Source organism: Atta colombica, unplaced genomic scaffold, assembly GCF_001594045.1.
Source record: "Atta colombica isolate Treedump-2 unplaced genomic scaffold, Acol1.0 scaffold21, whole genome shotgun sequence".
Classification (NCBI taxonomy): domain Eukaryota; kingdom Metazoa; phylum Arthropoda; class Insecta; order Hymenoptera; family Formicidae; genus Atta; species Atta colombica.
In genome coordinates, this window is record NW_017259305.1 from 2585257 (window position 1) to 2600657 (window position 15401).

Here is a 15401-nt window from a genome sequence, read left to right on the forward strand (position 1 = left end):
ATATATTTACAAAATCTAAATACACATGTAAAAAACTATACAAATTTTACTTAATTTTATTTACATCTTTTCTTATATCTTATTATTTCGACGATTAATTACTTTCGCATATGAGTATGGATAGCGTACATACGGAAGCATTAATAATTAATTCTCGAAAATGATCGTATTGTAACTTTATTATACATGGTTGAATTTGTAAAAAAATAACATTTTATTTGGTGAAAGAAAGATTAAAAATTTAAGAAAATTACGGATGATGGGGATATTTTGTTAAACAAAAAAATAAAATTTTTTTTTTCTTTATAACTTTAAAGTACTCTTAAAATCACATCATATAACTTTTATTTAAAAATTTTTTTCTATCTTCTATACTCCCGACGATATTCGACTCGGAAGAAAAATATATTTTTTTAAAAGGGGTTTCACCCCTTAAACATGAGTTAGCGCACGTATAAAAAATACGTATCTCTTAGATTTTCGTGTTTTACAATATATTTCATGGAGAATCAAATCGGTTCCGGACAGTTTTGATATGAGGGCAAGTCAATAAGTTCTTAGAAAATCTGTTAGAGGGCACTCGCAGTGTCATGTCACATTACTTTTTGACAAGCATCTCAGCTGATCAAATTTTACTATCAAATTTTGAGCGGAATTTATGGTTGCATTTCTGTAGACGATTAAAGCAAACAACCTTTATATTTTTTGCAAAATGAAAAAAAACGAATTTCGTGCAGTGATCAAACATCTACATGTGAAAGATTTAACGCCGAAAAAAAAAACGAGTTAGATAATATTCATAGCACATCTGCACTAGTGTTTGCGACTGTATACAATTGGGTGAATGAATTTAAACATGATCATAGATCCACATGTAATGTACCTCGTCCAATTGAAACTGCTATGCCAGAAATTATCGATAAAGTCCACGATATTGTTTTGACTATTCGACGAATGAAAGTGCGTGAGCTTATTGAGGCCACAGGCATATGGCACAGTGATTTCAATTTTGCACGAACAATTGGGTATGAAAAAGCTATCGGCAAGATGGGTGCTGCGTTTGCTCACTGTGGACCATAAGTGCGATTTCAAAACAATGTTTGAAGATGTTTCAATTCAATCCAGATGAATTTTTGCGTCGATTCATTACTGTGGACGAAATATGGATCCATTATTTCACACCCGAGACGAAGGAACAATCAAAACAATGAACTTCATCAGCTCCGAAGAAGATGAAAATTGTAAAGTCGGAAAGATGATCGGCCACAGTTTTTTTTGGGATGCACGCGGTATAATTCATATCGATTATCTTCCGTCAAAGCAAACAATCAATGGCGATACACAGCCTTATTGGACAACATTTTAAAGAAAAAAACGTTCCCCATTTGGCGAAGAAGAAAGGCTCTTTCATCAAGACAATGCACGAATTTATACGCGCCCGGCATCGATGGCCAAAATCAATGAATTCTGCTACGAATTGCTTCCCCATATTCTAGCATATTCGCCAGATTTAGCCCTCTGCAACTATTTCCTGTTTCCTGAAGAAATAGTTTGGAGGAAAGAGATTCACCACCAGAGAGCAGCTCATCGCCAAAACAGAGGTTTATTTTGAATTGAACGAATCATATTATTCGGATGGCTTGAAAAAGTTGGAGAATCGTTGGATCAAGTGTATCGAATTGAAAGGAGACTATGTTGAGAAATAAAAATGAATCAATAAAAAAAAATGTGTTTTACTATGTTTTTCTAAAAACTTATTAACTTGTCCTCGTACTTCCTTTGTTAATAGCTAACATTGTCTTAAAAGACTTTGAAGAACAAGCTTTAGATAGACTCTCTATATGATTACCGATGTACTATAGATATGTTGACGGCATCCTTTTTGCTGCTCCATTTGAATGTTTAAATAAAATTTTATTAGTTTTTAATTCATTACATGCACGACAGTTTATTATGGTTGGTAATGATAATTAAATTAGTTTTTTGGATGTTTCTCTAATTTTAAATAATAACAGAATTACATTCGACCAATATTGCAAACCATCATTTTGGGAAGATTTCTAAATTTTCTCACCATCCTATTAGTCATAAAAGATGAATATAGTTTGGAATGGTTGATAAAATAGTTTTTTCGTCGTTATCATTAAAAAAAATTTAATAGACTATTGAAATCTTGTTGGATTATAGCTACCCACTTTCGTTTATTTTTGCAGCAATTACAACAATATTGAAATTCCATTTTTACATTTATAACAATCCTATCACTAATAAATATAAAATTAAGAATGAATATTTTTTACAGTACCGCGTACAAGATCAGTTTCAGAAAGTTTTTTACCAGCGTATTTAAATATTAATTTAAAAATAGCTTTTACTATTTCAAACATTTTGAATAAATTTATTAAAGTAGGCAAAGATCGCTTAGATCTTTTAGCACACCAAAATCGTTTATAAGGTCTCATATCTGGATTGTGATGTGAGTCGGCCAAACGAAAAGATGCCTATATATAAGTGTGCATGAGCACATTCTTCAGATATCAATAAAAAAACAGATTCTCTTTCGGTCATTTCAGACTGGATCAAATTTATTCATAATTTTGATTAGAAAGAAGTTAAAATATTAGATATAAAACTTTCTTACAATAATTTTACAAAGATTAATATCAGAAATGATGCATATAAAAAGACAGACACATGGTTTAAATAAGCATACTGATACAGAGTCCTTATCCGGCATGTATTTATCTGTACTTATCTGTACTTATCTGTACTTATCTATACTCCAATCGCTATCCTCTTCCTAATACCTCTTCTTTTCATTCTTCCATTATCACAGGTTCACTCGCTTGCCTTAAACTGTTACACAGTATCAGAAATAATTTATCTTTTCGAGAAATCTGAGTTCTTCTTATCAGAACATTTCAATTTTTCATTTGATTCAATGTTACTCTTAAATATTTCACTATCAATTATCAGATATTTTTTTATTTTATTTTATATTCTGACTGTTAGATTGTATTTTTAATCGTCTTTGCGAATATGTTAATTTGTGGATATGAATTGTAATTGTGTAACTGATAGATTGATACAACTGTATAGATTGACTTATAGATTTGAATTTGAGTTTATAACTGTCGCTCCATAATCAATTTTATAATTTTATAACTATATAGTAGTAGATTTATAATTTGAAAATTAATTTGATAATTGTTTCTCTTGAATGTTGGTTTTATTACACGACACACATTTATAGTTTTTTTTTATTTTGTTAAATTATTATATTATTTTTACGATATCTTGTATTTGTAATTTTAGACTAAACATTATGTTGGTCAGTGATTGTCCAATTCTTTGTAATTACAGCTTTTGCGACTGCGCTTGGTTAAAAATCACTGTACAAAAACTATTGACAACCTCCAAACATTTATTATGTACAATAATAAGATTGGAAATAAGACGTTTATGTTAGATACATTTAATTTAAATACAAAGCGCCACTACGGTCTGAATGTTAAGATGTTGAGTTGATTTAAATGAATTAATTTCAGAAATTATAATTGCCGATATATTGTCGGACTTTCAACGCAATCTATTATTAATCCTCCCAAATTTAATCTTAAAAAACTGTAATAAAGAGAAATAGCCTGCTCCCATTAATTAATATAAAGAATTAGAAAATCACCCCATAAATATAAATATATAATCTATAATTGTTAAAATAACAATCAAAATTAATAATGAATAATTTAAATAATAAACATTAGCATAAACATTAAATAATAAACATTAAATAATACACCGATATATCGATCAATTTCTTATTATTAATATAAATAATTGGACAAATTAAAAAAAAAAACTTGGTTTATTACAGTTTTGTAATAAATAAAATATTAATTATCACAGTTTTTGAAGATTAAATTTGGTTAATTTGGGGGAATTATTAATATTTCAGATTGATTGCATTGAAAGTCCATATCGGCACGCAATTATAATTTCTGAAAATAATTCATTTAAATGAATATATATAATAGTTCAACATCTTAACATTCAGACCGTAGTAGCGCTTCATATTTAAAGCCATTTATTATGTATCATTATCGGTTTCATATCGAGTAATATTGCTTTATCGTTTCCACATTTTCATATTACTAAATTTGCATAACCTTCATAACAATGATTGATGTACATACATCACGTTTAATCTTTTATATTAGTTTTTAGATTAGGTTATATGTATTGTTTTAAGATTGTTATTTGAATGATTATTTGATTTTTATATTATATTGGGAGTACAAATTAGTTTGGTCCGTTTTTTTGTGCATTTATTTCAAAATAAAATGAATGAACAGATCAATTAAAGTATTGTCCATCGCTGCCTATTACTTTTTCCCATCTCTCAGGCAATTTTCGAATTCCATCTCGAAAAAATGACTCGTTTTTGGAGGCGATCCAATTTTGGAGCCAATTTTCGAAAGAAGTGAACTGGTGACTTGCTGCATCCTTCGGAACAACCAGTAATCAGAAGGAGCAATGTCCGGAAAATACGGTGGATGCGGTAAATCCCATTTGAGCGTTTCCAAATATTTTTTTACGACTTTAACGACATGAGGCTGAACGTTGTCATGAAGAAGAATAACTTTATCATGTCTTTATTCATATTCCGGCCGTTTTTCTCGCAATGCACGGCTCAAACGAATCAATTGTAGCCGATCATCCGTAATGGAATCGTCAGGTTTCAGCAACTCATAGTAAACAAGACCCTTTTGGTCCCACCAGATACAGATTATGATTTTCGAACCATGAATGTTCGTAGTGTTGAGATCGATAGCAACACGATTGACCGGGCTTAGCGTAGTATTTTTTCTTCTTGAGGTTGTCGTAGAATATCCACTTCTCATCTCCAATCACAATCCGATGCAAAAAACCTTTTCTCTGTTGTCTTTGAATCAGCTGTTCGCAAGTGAAAAATCGCCTTTCAACTTTCTCTCGGTTTCAATTCATAAGGCCAATTTCCTTGTTTTTGAATCATTCCCATGGCTCTCAATCGTACAGAAACGGCTTGTTGAGTTACCATGTAACCAACCCAATGATTCTGCAAGCTCCTCTTGCGTTTGACTCTGATCTTCTTCGAGTAATGCCTCTAATTCTTTATCTTCGAATTTTTTTGGTTGTCCAGAGCGAGGCTTGTCTTCAACGCTGAAATCTCCATCCTTGAAATGTCGAAACCATTTCCTACATGATTTATCAGTTGGAGCAGTGTCATCATAAACTTCGACAAGCATTTGGACTTCAGCCACACTTTTCTTCCAATTAAAGCAGAAAATCAAAATCTCCCGCAAATGCTACTTGGTTAACACAAAATTCGATATTTCAAACACAGTAAAAATCAAGGTTTGTGAATGAAATTTTGTGAAAGCGATATAAACTGAATATTATTAGCAGATGTTTAATCTCTCTGAAAGCACCAAAATCAGCTGTTAATATGAACCACAACAGCTGGAGCTATCTTTAGGGAAACGGACCGAATTAATTTGTACTCCCAATATCAATTTTAACATTAAAAATGACCCAATTAGTGTCGAAATGTATATTGAAACAAAACTTTGTTTTATGATAACTCAGCACTAAAATCTTGCTTAGCTCTCGTAGCCCTATTTTTATTATATTAATTTTACAAAATATTTACATTTTACTTTTAGATTGAATCGGTATATAACGGCTTTAATATGTATTAGTGCATCCAATCGAATTTGTTGTATGATATTATCTTCCTAAATTATAAAATTGAAAATTGATAATTTATATAAAATTGAATATTTTTGTTATTCTTTAAAACATTCTATCTGGATGAAACATCATTGGATAAAATTTAATAGACAATTTCAAAATAGATTTTCTAAACTTTTAAAATGCTTTTTGAAAAATATTGCTACAATTACTTTTTACAAAAATATCGAATTTTTAGTTTATAAAATTTCGATTCAGTTTTATAAAATATGTTGATGATGGAAAAAGATTTTTGAAAAGTTTTCCATTATATGGAATCAAGTCATTAAAAAAAATTAAATTTTTACGCAATAAAACTTTACATAATAAAAAATTCAATATCTTTGCGATAAAGCATTGTAGCAATTTTTTTTAAAAAGTTTTTTGAGTTTAAAAATTTAGAAAGTTACTTTAAAATGCTTACCTGTTAAATTTTATGCGATGATTGTTTGTGATGATCTAAGTAGAGTACTTCAAAAAGTAACAAAAGTATTGAAAAAAATAAATTTTCAATTTTATGTAATTTAGGAACAAAATATAAAAACAAAACATCAATTTGAAGTTCTATTCTTCCTTTTTTAAATACATTTTTAAAACTTGTCTATGATTTCTTTTACTGTGATATTTAAGTTTTTGTATTGTAAAATATAAGAAAATCACAAGTATTTTCGAATTTATGAACGGCAAGTTTTTAAAAATTTCGATATCTTGCATACATTTCATATTTGCTTTTTTCAGCATCTTGATCAAATGTTTAGCGAATTGGGGAACATGACAGATGACATCAGTTTTTTAAAACAATGAAAGGAACATTATTTTAATACTCGTTATCTAATCCAATTCTTTTTATGAAATTTGATTCTGTATTTGATTTATTTAACATGTAAATATAAGTATATAAATCATATTTTAAATAAGAACCCTATATTTGGTCGAAGCGGATCTTAAATATATATTTCTTGTATGGATTTATATACATTCTGCATATTGCCGAAATAGTTTTCCGAATATAAAACGCCTTTATGAGCAGAACCAGAATGGTAATATTAAATTATACAAGCAATTTAATAATTTTTTTATGCTAATAAGTATTTTTTAACAAGAATATTAATTGTCATATGTTGATGAAATCTAAAAACTATGAATAATTTATTACGAGAAATATTACTTTGGCGGGAATCAAATCGGTATTTCCTTTTTGCCAGGCAAGTGTCTTCAGACTAACAGGTATTTTTAAAATACCGAGGTCAAAATAATATTCTTCGCAATAACTAATAACTAGAAGAGAATGTCATGTTTCAAAGGGATAAATAATATGAAGTGATTGTTAGTCTAATATGAATAAATCAAATTTTAAATAAGAAGAATCTTATAAATATAAGTAGTTGAATAATACATAAGTAAATGAGACTGCATGTATTCAGTAGCGTAAGCAATTATGAAACCATATTTAAGCATTTTGTAATTATTTCTTCTAATGAAGTTTAATAACTATAACGCTTAAGGAAAATTATGTGCTAATGGAAAATTATGTAAGCTCTGTCATGTTACTAAAGCTATCATTTTAAGTATTTCTTGTAATTTATCGTCCATGTATCATTCTCTTCGATGGTTCTTCTTTTATATAACAAAATTATGAAAAAACAAATACCATAAGCGAAGAAACATATTTGGTCAAAATAAATATTGTAATTATGTAGTATAAGGGACTATTATTCTTTAATAACCTTGACATATGTTGTCAAGGTTATGCCCCCGAATATTTGAACAAATTTTAGCCATTGCTCGTTGTTTATTAAATAGTGGTTAACAAAAAAAAGTTTGTTGGCGATCTTACTGCGCGCACGATGAACTCGTAATGGCGCGGTCAGGCGATCACCGTCCGAGCGTTTCCCGCGATATTAATATTTCGAGGGCACTTGATCGAAAAAAATGAGATCTTCTCTGCTTTCCAAATTTTTATTGAATAGGCCTCAAAAGTGGGCGAAGTTTACAGTGGATACGGAAAAGATCTTATCGATAGCGCGGCGATACTTTTCCGAGATGAGACGCGTGTAATCGATGAAACAGATAGAGCGGCCATGATGATCTGATGTTTTTTCGATCGATTACGCGTGACGCATGCGTCGTTAGCAATCGACATCTCGTGGATTGATCGATTTTTCATCGATGCGATTAGACGATATAACTAGACGTCGTGAACGATAAGGATACCGAACACGCCGCCTGCCTTGAAAGGGTTGACTTTCAATGTGACGTACAAGCATGAGTTCGTTAATGTAACATAAAACGCGAATTGCTCTAATATCATTATTTTAATATCATATTTAATATCATATTTAGTCATTGCACTGAAGATCAAGACGGATTAACATCTAAGTACGCAAGCAATATAATAAGTGAGAAACAATATAATAAATCATTCTTATTTGAAGGTAAAAAGAAGCTTACACGAGATACAATATAATCAGAATAGCTAAAGACACTTAAATGTTTGATAACGCATAGACTAGGCTTAAATTGATAATATTGATAGTTTAGACAGTGACCTCACGTAGGAACTCTTGGCAGTCTTGACAATTGCGGTGCGAGCAATGCCGTCGGAACCAGGATGAAGGACCTCCAGGACCCGCCATTGCCCACTGAAGCGGAACTAGGTTCGGTTGCCTTATGAGCACAAGTTGATTAGTTGACAATTGAGTTCCCTTGTTAGCCATCCATTTGGTTCGGGCTTGTAGAGAATGAAGATATTCATTACTCCACCTGCGCCAAAAATGCTGCCGGATTTGCGCGTTGCCACCGCAGTAGCCTATTTTTGTTGATGTCGCTCAAATCAACGGATTGAGGATTGGCAAGGAAGACTATTCAAAGACGTGCCAACCAAGAAATGTCCCGGACTTAGATACGCTAGGTCGTTAGGGTCGGCGCTTAATGATAAGAGGGGACGCGAATGGAGGATCGCCTTAATTTCACAGAGGATCGTTTGCATTTCTTCAAAGGTCAAATGAGCCTTACCCACGATCCGAATGGTGTTTTGCAGATTTTACGGCTGCCTCCTATAAACCTCCAAAGTAAGATGCATTAGGTGGGATGAAGCTCTAAGAAATTTCTAATTCGCGAAAAAAATTTTTAATCTCGGACTGGACTTGTGGATCATTGTACATGTCGTATAATTCTTGAATTTATTTATGCGCGCCCACGAAAATGGTCCCGTTGTCTGAATATATGTGCGAGGATCTACCCCGACGCGAAATGAATCGCTTAAAAGCAGCAATAAAGGCTTCGGACGTAAGATCACTTACTAACTCTAGATGGACCGCCTTCGTGGCGAAGCACATAAAAAGTGAAACGTACGCTTTGTGATTTCGACGCTTTCCCTCACGTAATAAGAGCGGCCCGGCATAGTGAGTCAACGCCGCAGTGAGAGAAAGATATGTTAACACGGCTGACCGGTAATGAGCCCATTAAGGCCTCTAATTGATTAGGTTTGGTCTTAAAACAGTTACATTTTTGTATTATTCCACGTACCGTGGATCGCAATGATAGCGGCCAAAAGCGTTGACGCACGAAAGCCATCGTGGCTTGCAAACCCGCGTGTAAGTTTCGAGTCTGTGCTCACGCTCTAATATGCTAAGTTAATACGTGTTTGCGTGGCAGGAGAATAGGCACGCATTGAACGCGAGATTCGAATTTTTTAACCTCCCGTCAACTCGCATTAGTCCGCTTTCATCTAAGAATGGAGATAGCGATAAGATATTACTAGAAGTATTAGGTGTGCAACTTTGTTTCCGCCGTTTTTTTTCCGAAATTCGAGGCTTTATTGTAACAAACTGGTTATACATTTATGATTCAAAGTATTGTCCATCGCTGGCCACTACTTTCTCCCATCTTTCGGGTAGCGTACAAATTCCGCGTCGAAAAAACTGGTCATCTTTTGAGGCTATCCACGAATCGATCCAATTTTTTACTTCTTCATAAGTCCGGAAGTGCTGGTCAGCCAGGCCGTGTGCCATTAATCGAAACAAGTGATAGTCACAGGGAGCAACGTCTGGAGAATACGGCGGGTGGGGTCTTCCCATTTCAATGTTTCCAAATGTCTTGACCACTTTCGCAACATGGGGTCGAGCATTGTCATGCTGCAAAATCACTTTATCGTGTCTCTCGTTGTATTGCCGTTTGTCTTTCAATGCTCGGCTCAAACGCATCAATTGCGTTCGATACCGATCGCTTGTGATTGTTTCAGTCGGTTTTAACAGTTCATAATACACTACGCCGAGCTGGTCCCACCACATACAGAGCATGACCTTGGAGCCGTGAATATTCGGTTTGGCCGTCGACGTGAAAGCATGGCCGGGAACTCCCCATGATTTTCTGCGCTTGGGATTATCGTAATGAACCCATTTTCCGTCACAATGCGATGCAGAAATCCCTTCCGTCTTTGCCTTTCAAGCAGCTGTTCACAAGCAAACAAATGCCGTTCAACATCTCTCGGCTTCAATTCGTACGGCATTCGTACGGTACAATTTCCTTGCTTCTGAATCATTCCCATGGCTTTGAGGCGTTGAACTCACGACACGTTCTTTCACTAATAGCGGCCTCACCATAAGTATTTGAGAGCATTCAATGAGCCTCAGCCGCAGATTTCTTCATATTGAAGCAAAAAATTAAAACCTCTCGCAAATGACGAGAATTTGGCTCGTAAATTGACATTTTCAATCGAGAATAACTTTATGATGCAGCCACAAATCGACTAATGTTTCTATGGGGTTATGTTGACAGATGCCCAAGTTTATTGTATGACGTCTATGATCTGTTTATTTCGACCACTACTTACCGCTAAAGCCATCTATAGGAAAACGGCGGATGCAAAGTTGTACATACTGACAACAATATATACTGTTTTGTATATTTATTCTCTTTTAGAATTCCAGAAGCTTCGTTATCATTATCTTTTTTTGTTGCAAGTAACTGTTCTTAAGACTAAAATTAAATGCATAATATTTTATAAAAATAATAATTTCTTTATTCATACTTTGTTTTTAATTCCAAATTGATTTTTAATTGTTTTGTGCATACCTTTATACACTATAAAAATATTTGAGACTGGTTTTGCAAGCAGTTTGATAATAATAATATATATTATATAATAATTATTATTACTATTATTGTTATTGTTGTTACAATATATAAAAGCTCTTATTTCAATAATTGCTGCTATACTGATGGATTGTATTGTATTTGCCTTTCACGTTACTTCGCGCAGCTAACGCGATATGAGACCAATACGTACAGGGCTTGCAAATAGAGAAGTTTTCGTTTCTATTTGAATTTTTGGAACATAATTATCATATACATTGCCGTTTTCATCAGCGTAAAATGCTCTTTAATTTTAGTTATAAAAATTAACAAATTTTTGAAAATAGGGATAGTGGTGGGGATATACAATAAATAATTAGTTAAAAAAATTTTTTTATTATAGTTCTGTAGTACTTATGAAGCCATTCAATTTTTAATCTGAAAATTTTGTTCTATCCCTTATAATTTCGACGATATTCGCTTCGAAAGAAAAAAAACCGATTTTTTTCAAGAGGGGGGAGTGGTTTCATCTTCTAAAACTGAAATTCCGCACAAACAAAAAATAGTTTTGTGTTACGGATGAACTACTCTACTTGCACACCAAGTTTCAGAATTTTTTGAATTTTTGAGTTGCTTAACCTTTCTTGTTAGTGCACGTAATGTTCTAGTACGCGTGAGTCAATAATAAATATATGCAATCGTAACCTTCGATGATAGATCCGTCGAAACCTTCTACATACTTGCTATACTTCAATGTTAATGATCTATACGAATGGACGATGTATCAACCATTGCCATACGCCAAATTTTAAATCGAAAAAATCTCGGATTTTGACGTTAGCGTGATTGCTCAGGATTCGCCCACAGATGATATTCTTGAAGTCGACTTAGAATATCCGGAGCGTCTGCATGACGAGTACATTGACTTGCCATTCAATGCATGATAAACCACCTGGCAAGCAGCAAAATAAATTTTTAGCGACTGTGTATGACAGTTTTTCGACAAACCATGAAACGCAATCCGAATCGCGAAATCGATATTTTGAACGAATCATTATATGAACAGTGCACGTAGTAACTTATGTTAAATACTTGATGATGTTGTGCTCGTAGGTTACGTTATATATTATCGCAACTTGCAACAGTGCATGCGTCACGGTCTTCATGTAAGATTCACGTATTGCACGAATTCATCATGGTTTCGCGATTACATTAAACTTAATACATAATTTAGAACGCTTGCAAAGAATGATGGGATGGACGAGACAGCGTAGAGGCAATGATCGCAAATTTTCACAGCAGAAGTGTATTTTCTGAAAATTTGATTGCGATTGAAATTCGTAAACTTGAAGTGAAGCTCAATGAACCAATCTACGTAGAAATGTGTATACTCGATATCGATGTGTATACTCGTATACTTGTATCGAAGGTCTATTTGTATGAATTTCATCACGAATATATTATGTTACTGCTGTATCGCAAAAAATGTGAAAAATACACAAATACTCTGATAGCCTCATATATCGCATCGAGTGTGATAACATTATTGTGCGATAACGAAGCATGATATCATTAGGTTTGACACGATTATTCTACCGATAATGTATATAGTATACTATTTGCGGACAAAAAAATGCTTAATGAAGGATGAAAATAATGGCGCAATATTGATTGAATTCATCGGATTCAGAGCGAAAATGTATGCGTTGAGAGTGGTAAAAAGGCGAAAGGTGTAAAAGTAACATCATAGCGCGAATTATAACGTTCGATGATTATACCCAATGTTTAAACCATAAAATGACGAGCCAACAGTCATGCATAAGATCAAAATTACATCTAGTATACGATATCTGAGATGAAAATTGCTCTAAGTCGGCAAACGATACGTCATACTAAAACAATGTGTACTAGGGACGAATACCTTTGTAAAAAGGTCATGTGATATAATTGTATTATTGAAATGTATTATATTATCGCAATGTATAACCCTAATAATTATTGTATATAATATTATATTCATATAGTATTACATTTATAGTAAAAAAATAAAGATGTTTTATATATTAAATTAAAAAAAGATGCATATAAATAATAAACATTTTATACATACATTCTTATGTATTTCATATACTTTTTATATATTTTTATGTTTAAAATAAATACAATTTGTATTAATTAATTAAATTATATTATCTTGTTTATCCAAAAATTGTGCGATATATTGAATTCCAATCATTTTACGTAACTTCGTCACATCTCCTACGTAATACTTTCTCCACAAGATACACGCCCAAATAAGTCAATGTAATACCGTAACCTATCTACTGAACGATTATTGCGAAAAAAGTTCTATGAACATGTTCATAGATCTATCCAAAGATAGATTTTTCGCAATAATCGTTCAGTAGATAGGTTACGGGATCAGTATGCTACACTTTAACAATTTTAAATACCTCCAATTGGTGGTCCAATTTGATATATAACCCCTCTCGAAAACAGTTTTATATTTATTCACACGTACCGAATCATCTATTTTCAATTTCGCCGGACCTGCAATCTTTACGTTTGATGTATACCGTGGCCAAAAGTTTTTCAGTGATCGCGGAGATAACGTCGCACATCGATCATTCGATGCTTATGCGCGTTATAATCTGACACAAGCGCATTAATTCACTTATAGTTTCCGTAAAGTATAAACATCTTTCACATATTGTTTTTTAATATTCGATTGAATCGCTCGAAGACTGATGCCTTCATTACGGAGTACGTTGAATAATGATTGATGTTGTGTTTTTTCAAGTACCGTTGCACGTCAACGTTGTAAAATTCTTTTCCCATATCGATCTATAGATTTTTTAAACACCTCTTACTCTTTCAAATTATCTCAGCGATAACTTCAGCCATCTCGCTTCCATCTTTACTCTTGAGCGGTATGGCCTACGCGTATTTGCTCAACACGTCGATAACGTGTGAGTATATAGTGATGGCCTCTATTGAAACGCGAGTATGGATGCATTTCGACTATGTCAATCTGCCACAGATCATCATATCCCTGGACTATCACGCACCTTCGCGGAAAATTTCTTCTCGCCGGAGCGTGCAATTCTTCGATGAGCCGACGTCTCTCGGAATTAATTTTTTTCTCTCCTTTCAGCGGATTTCTTTTTCATTTCGGCGCGTGATACGCATCATTTCATGCATACACAATTATATATATTATATAATAATTTATAATGACACCGACTTCGCGAAGTTCCTCTATGTCGACAGTATCTCGTTGTCGTGTAGGCATTGTTGCCCACATGGTGCAAAACGTCGAGCAATCGTAGACAATCCACTAACTCATTGGGATCGTCTCAGTATACGTAATCGCACTGTTGTACAGCTTCAATGCGTAATCCCTTTCCAGATTTCTTCTGTTTCTTGGGCGTGACATCAATGGCACGATTACGTGTTTGCACTTGCATTCCTAGTTGCTTAATACTCGAATGATGCTTGTATTTGTGCGCGTTTGTCGCCAGCAGTATACTTTTGTACTTATGCATATCGTTTTCCGTATAGAGGAGATCATCGAGAATTCTCTTGAAAATCAATCGTTCGTAAAAACCACTTGTATCAGCGTATTGTACGCCATTGATAATAATTATGTTGTCCGCCTCGTCGAAAGATTTATTGTCAAACATTAACCTATCCTTGTGAAAGTAAACGTCGTACACGTCATTTATGCTCTCTTTTCCTCGCTCTTCTCGCCGGACAGCCTCAACTTTTGATCCAGCGGGCCGGCTCGCAGCGCCTCTCGGCCTTCTGACGTTTCCAACCGATTTTGATCAGTAGTATAGCTAAACCATGGGACTAGAGCGAAGCGCGGGGCGCGAGGAGTATTCGTAGCGCGGGGGGGAAGACGCGGGGAAGGAAGAGGAGGGCGCGGGAAATCTCCGGCGCTATCGGTGTTAATAATGATACGTGATACCGCCTTGTTGTGGCATCACGTATCACGTATCACCTCACCCCACATCTCGCCACGACCACCCTGCCGTCACCCCGCCGACGTCGCCACTCGACCGCCGCCGCGTTCATCACAAAATGTGTTTTCGGGCCGCCGCGCCACGAATCTCGCGACCATTCTAAAATGTATTGCCATCTTCTTTTATCTCCCTTTTTTTTCTTTTCGCATCCAAATCATAGTTATATCCTAATCCTAGCACTATTTACATAAACGTAAGATCCCGGTCGATGGATTACATAAACATGATGATGTTTCGCTATACCTTTCATATTTTTCACCGCCACGCTCACAAAATGCATCGGTAACAAAGGCTTGCATACACTTACCGCATATACTTACTATCTCTCTTTCTCTTATGTTTCGTCATTCCCGCTGTGTTATCGCTCCCATTGTTTCTTCTCGCACGCAAATATATTTTTGTCAATATACGTTTTTTATTTAATGATTTAAATAGAGAGAACGCTTAATACAGTTGTAACCGTCAGTCGCAGTAGCGTTGAGCATGAAGATGCTGACGCGTAATAGATAGAGACATGATAATAAGAAAGAA

At 34.0% G+C, this 15401-nt stretch overlaps 1 protein-coding gene across 2 annotated transcripts in view; it reads left to right on the forward strand.

Moving 5' to 3' along the window:
* Positions 1 to 6581, forward strand: part of LOC108687607 (protein PFC0760c-like) — a 23285-nt gene extending 16704 nt beyond the window's left edge. For both annotated transcript variants that reach the window (XM_018193458.1, XM_018193459.1), the window contains exon 6: positions 6508 to 6581. In XM_018193458.1, coding sequence (XP_018048947.1) covers positions 6508 to 6573 — 66 coding nt within the window. In that variant the 3' untranslated portion in view covers positions 6574 to 6581. The remainder of the gene's footprint in view (positions 1 to 6507) is intronic.
* The last annotated feature ends 8820 nt before the right edge of the window (positions 6582 to 15401 follow it).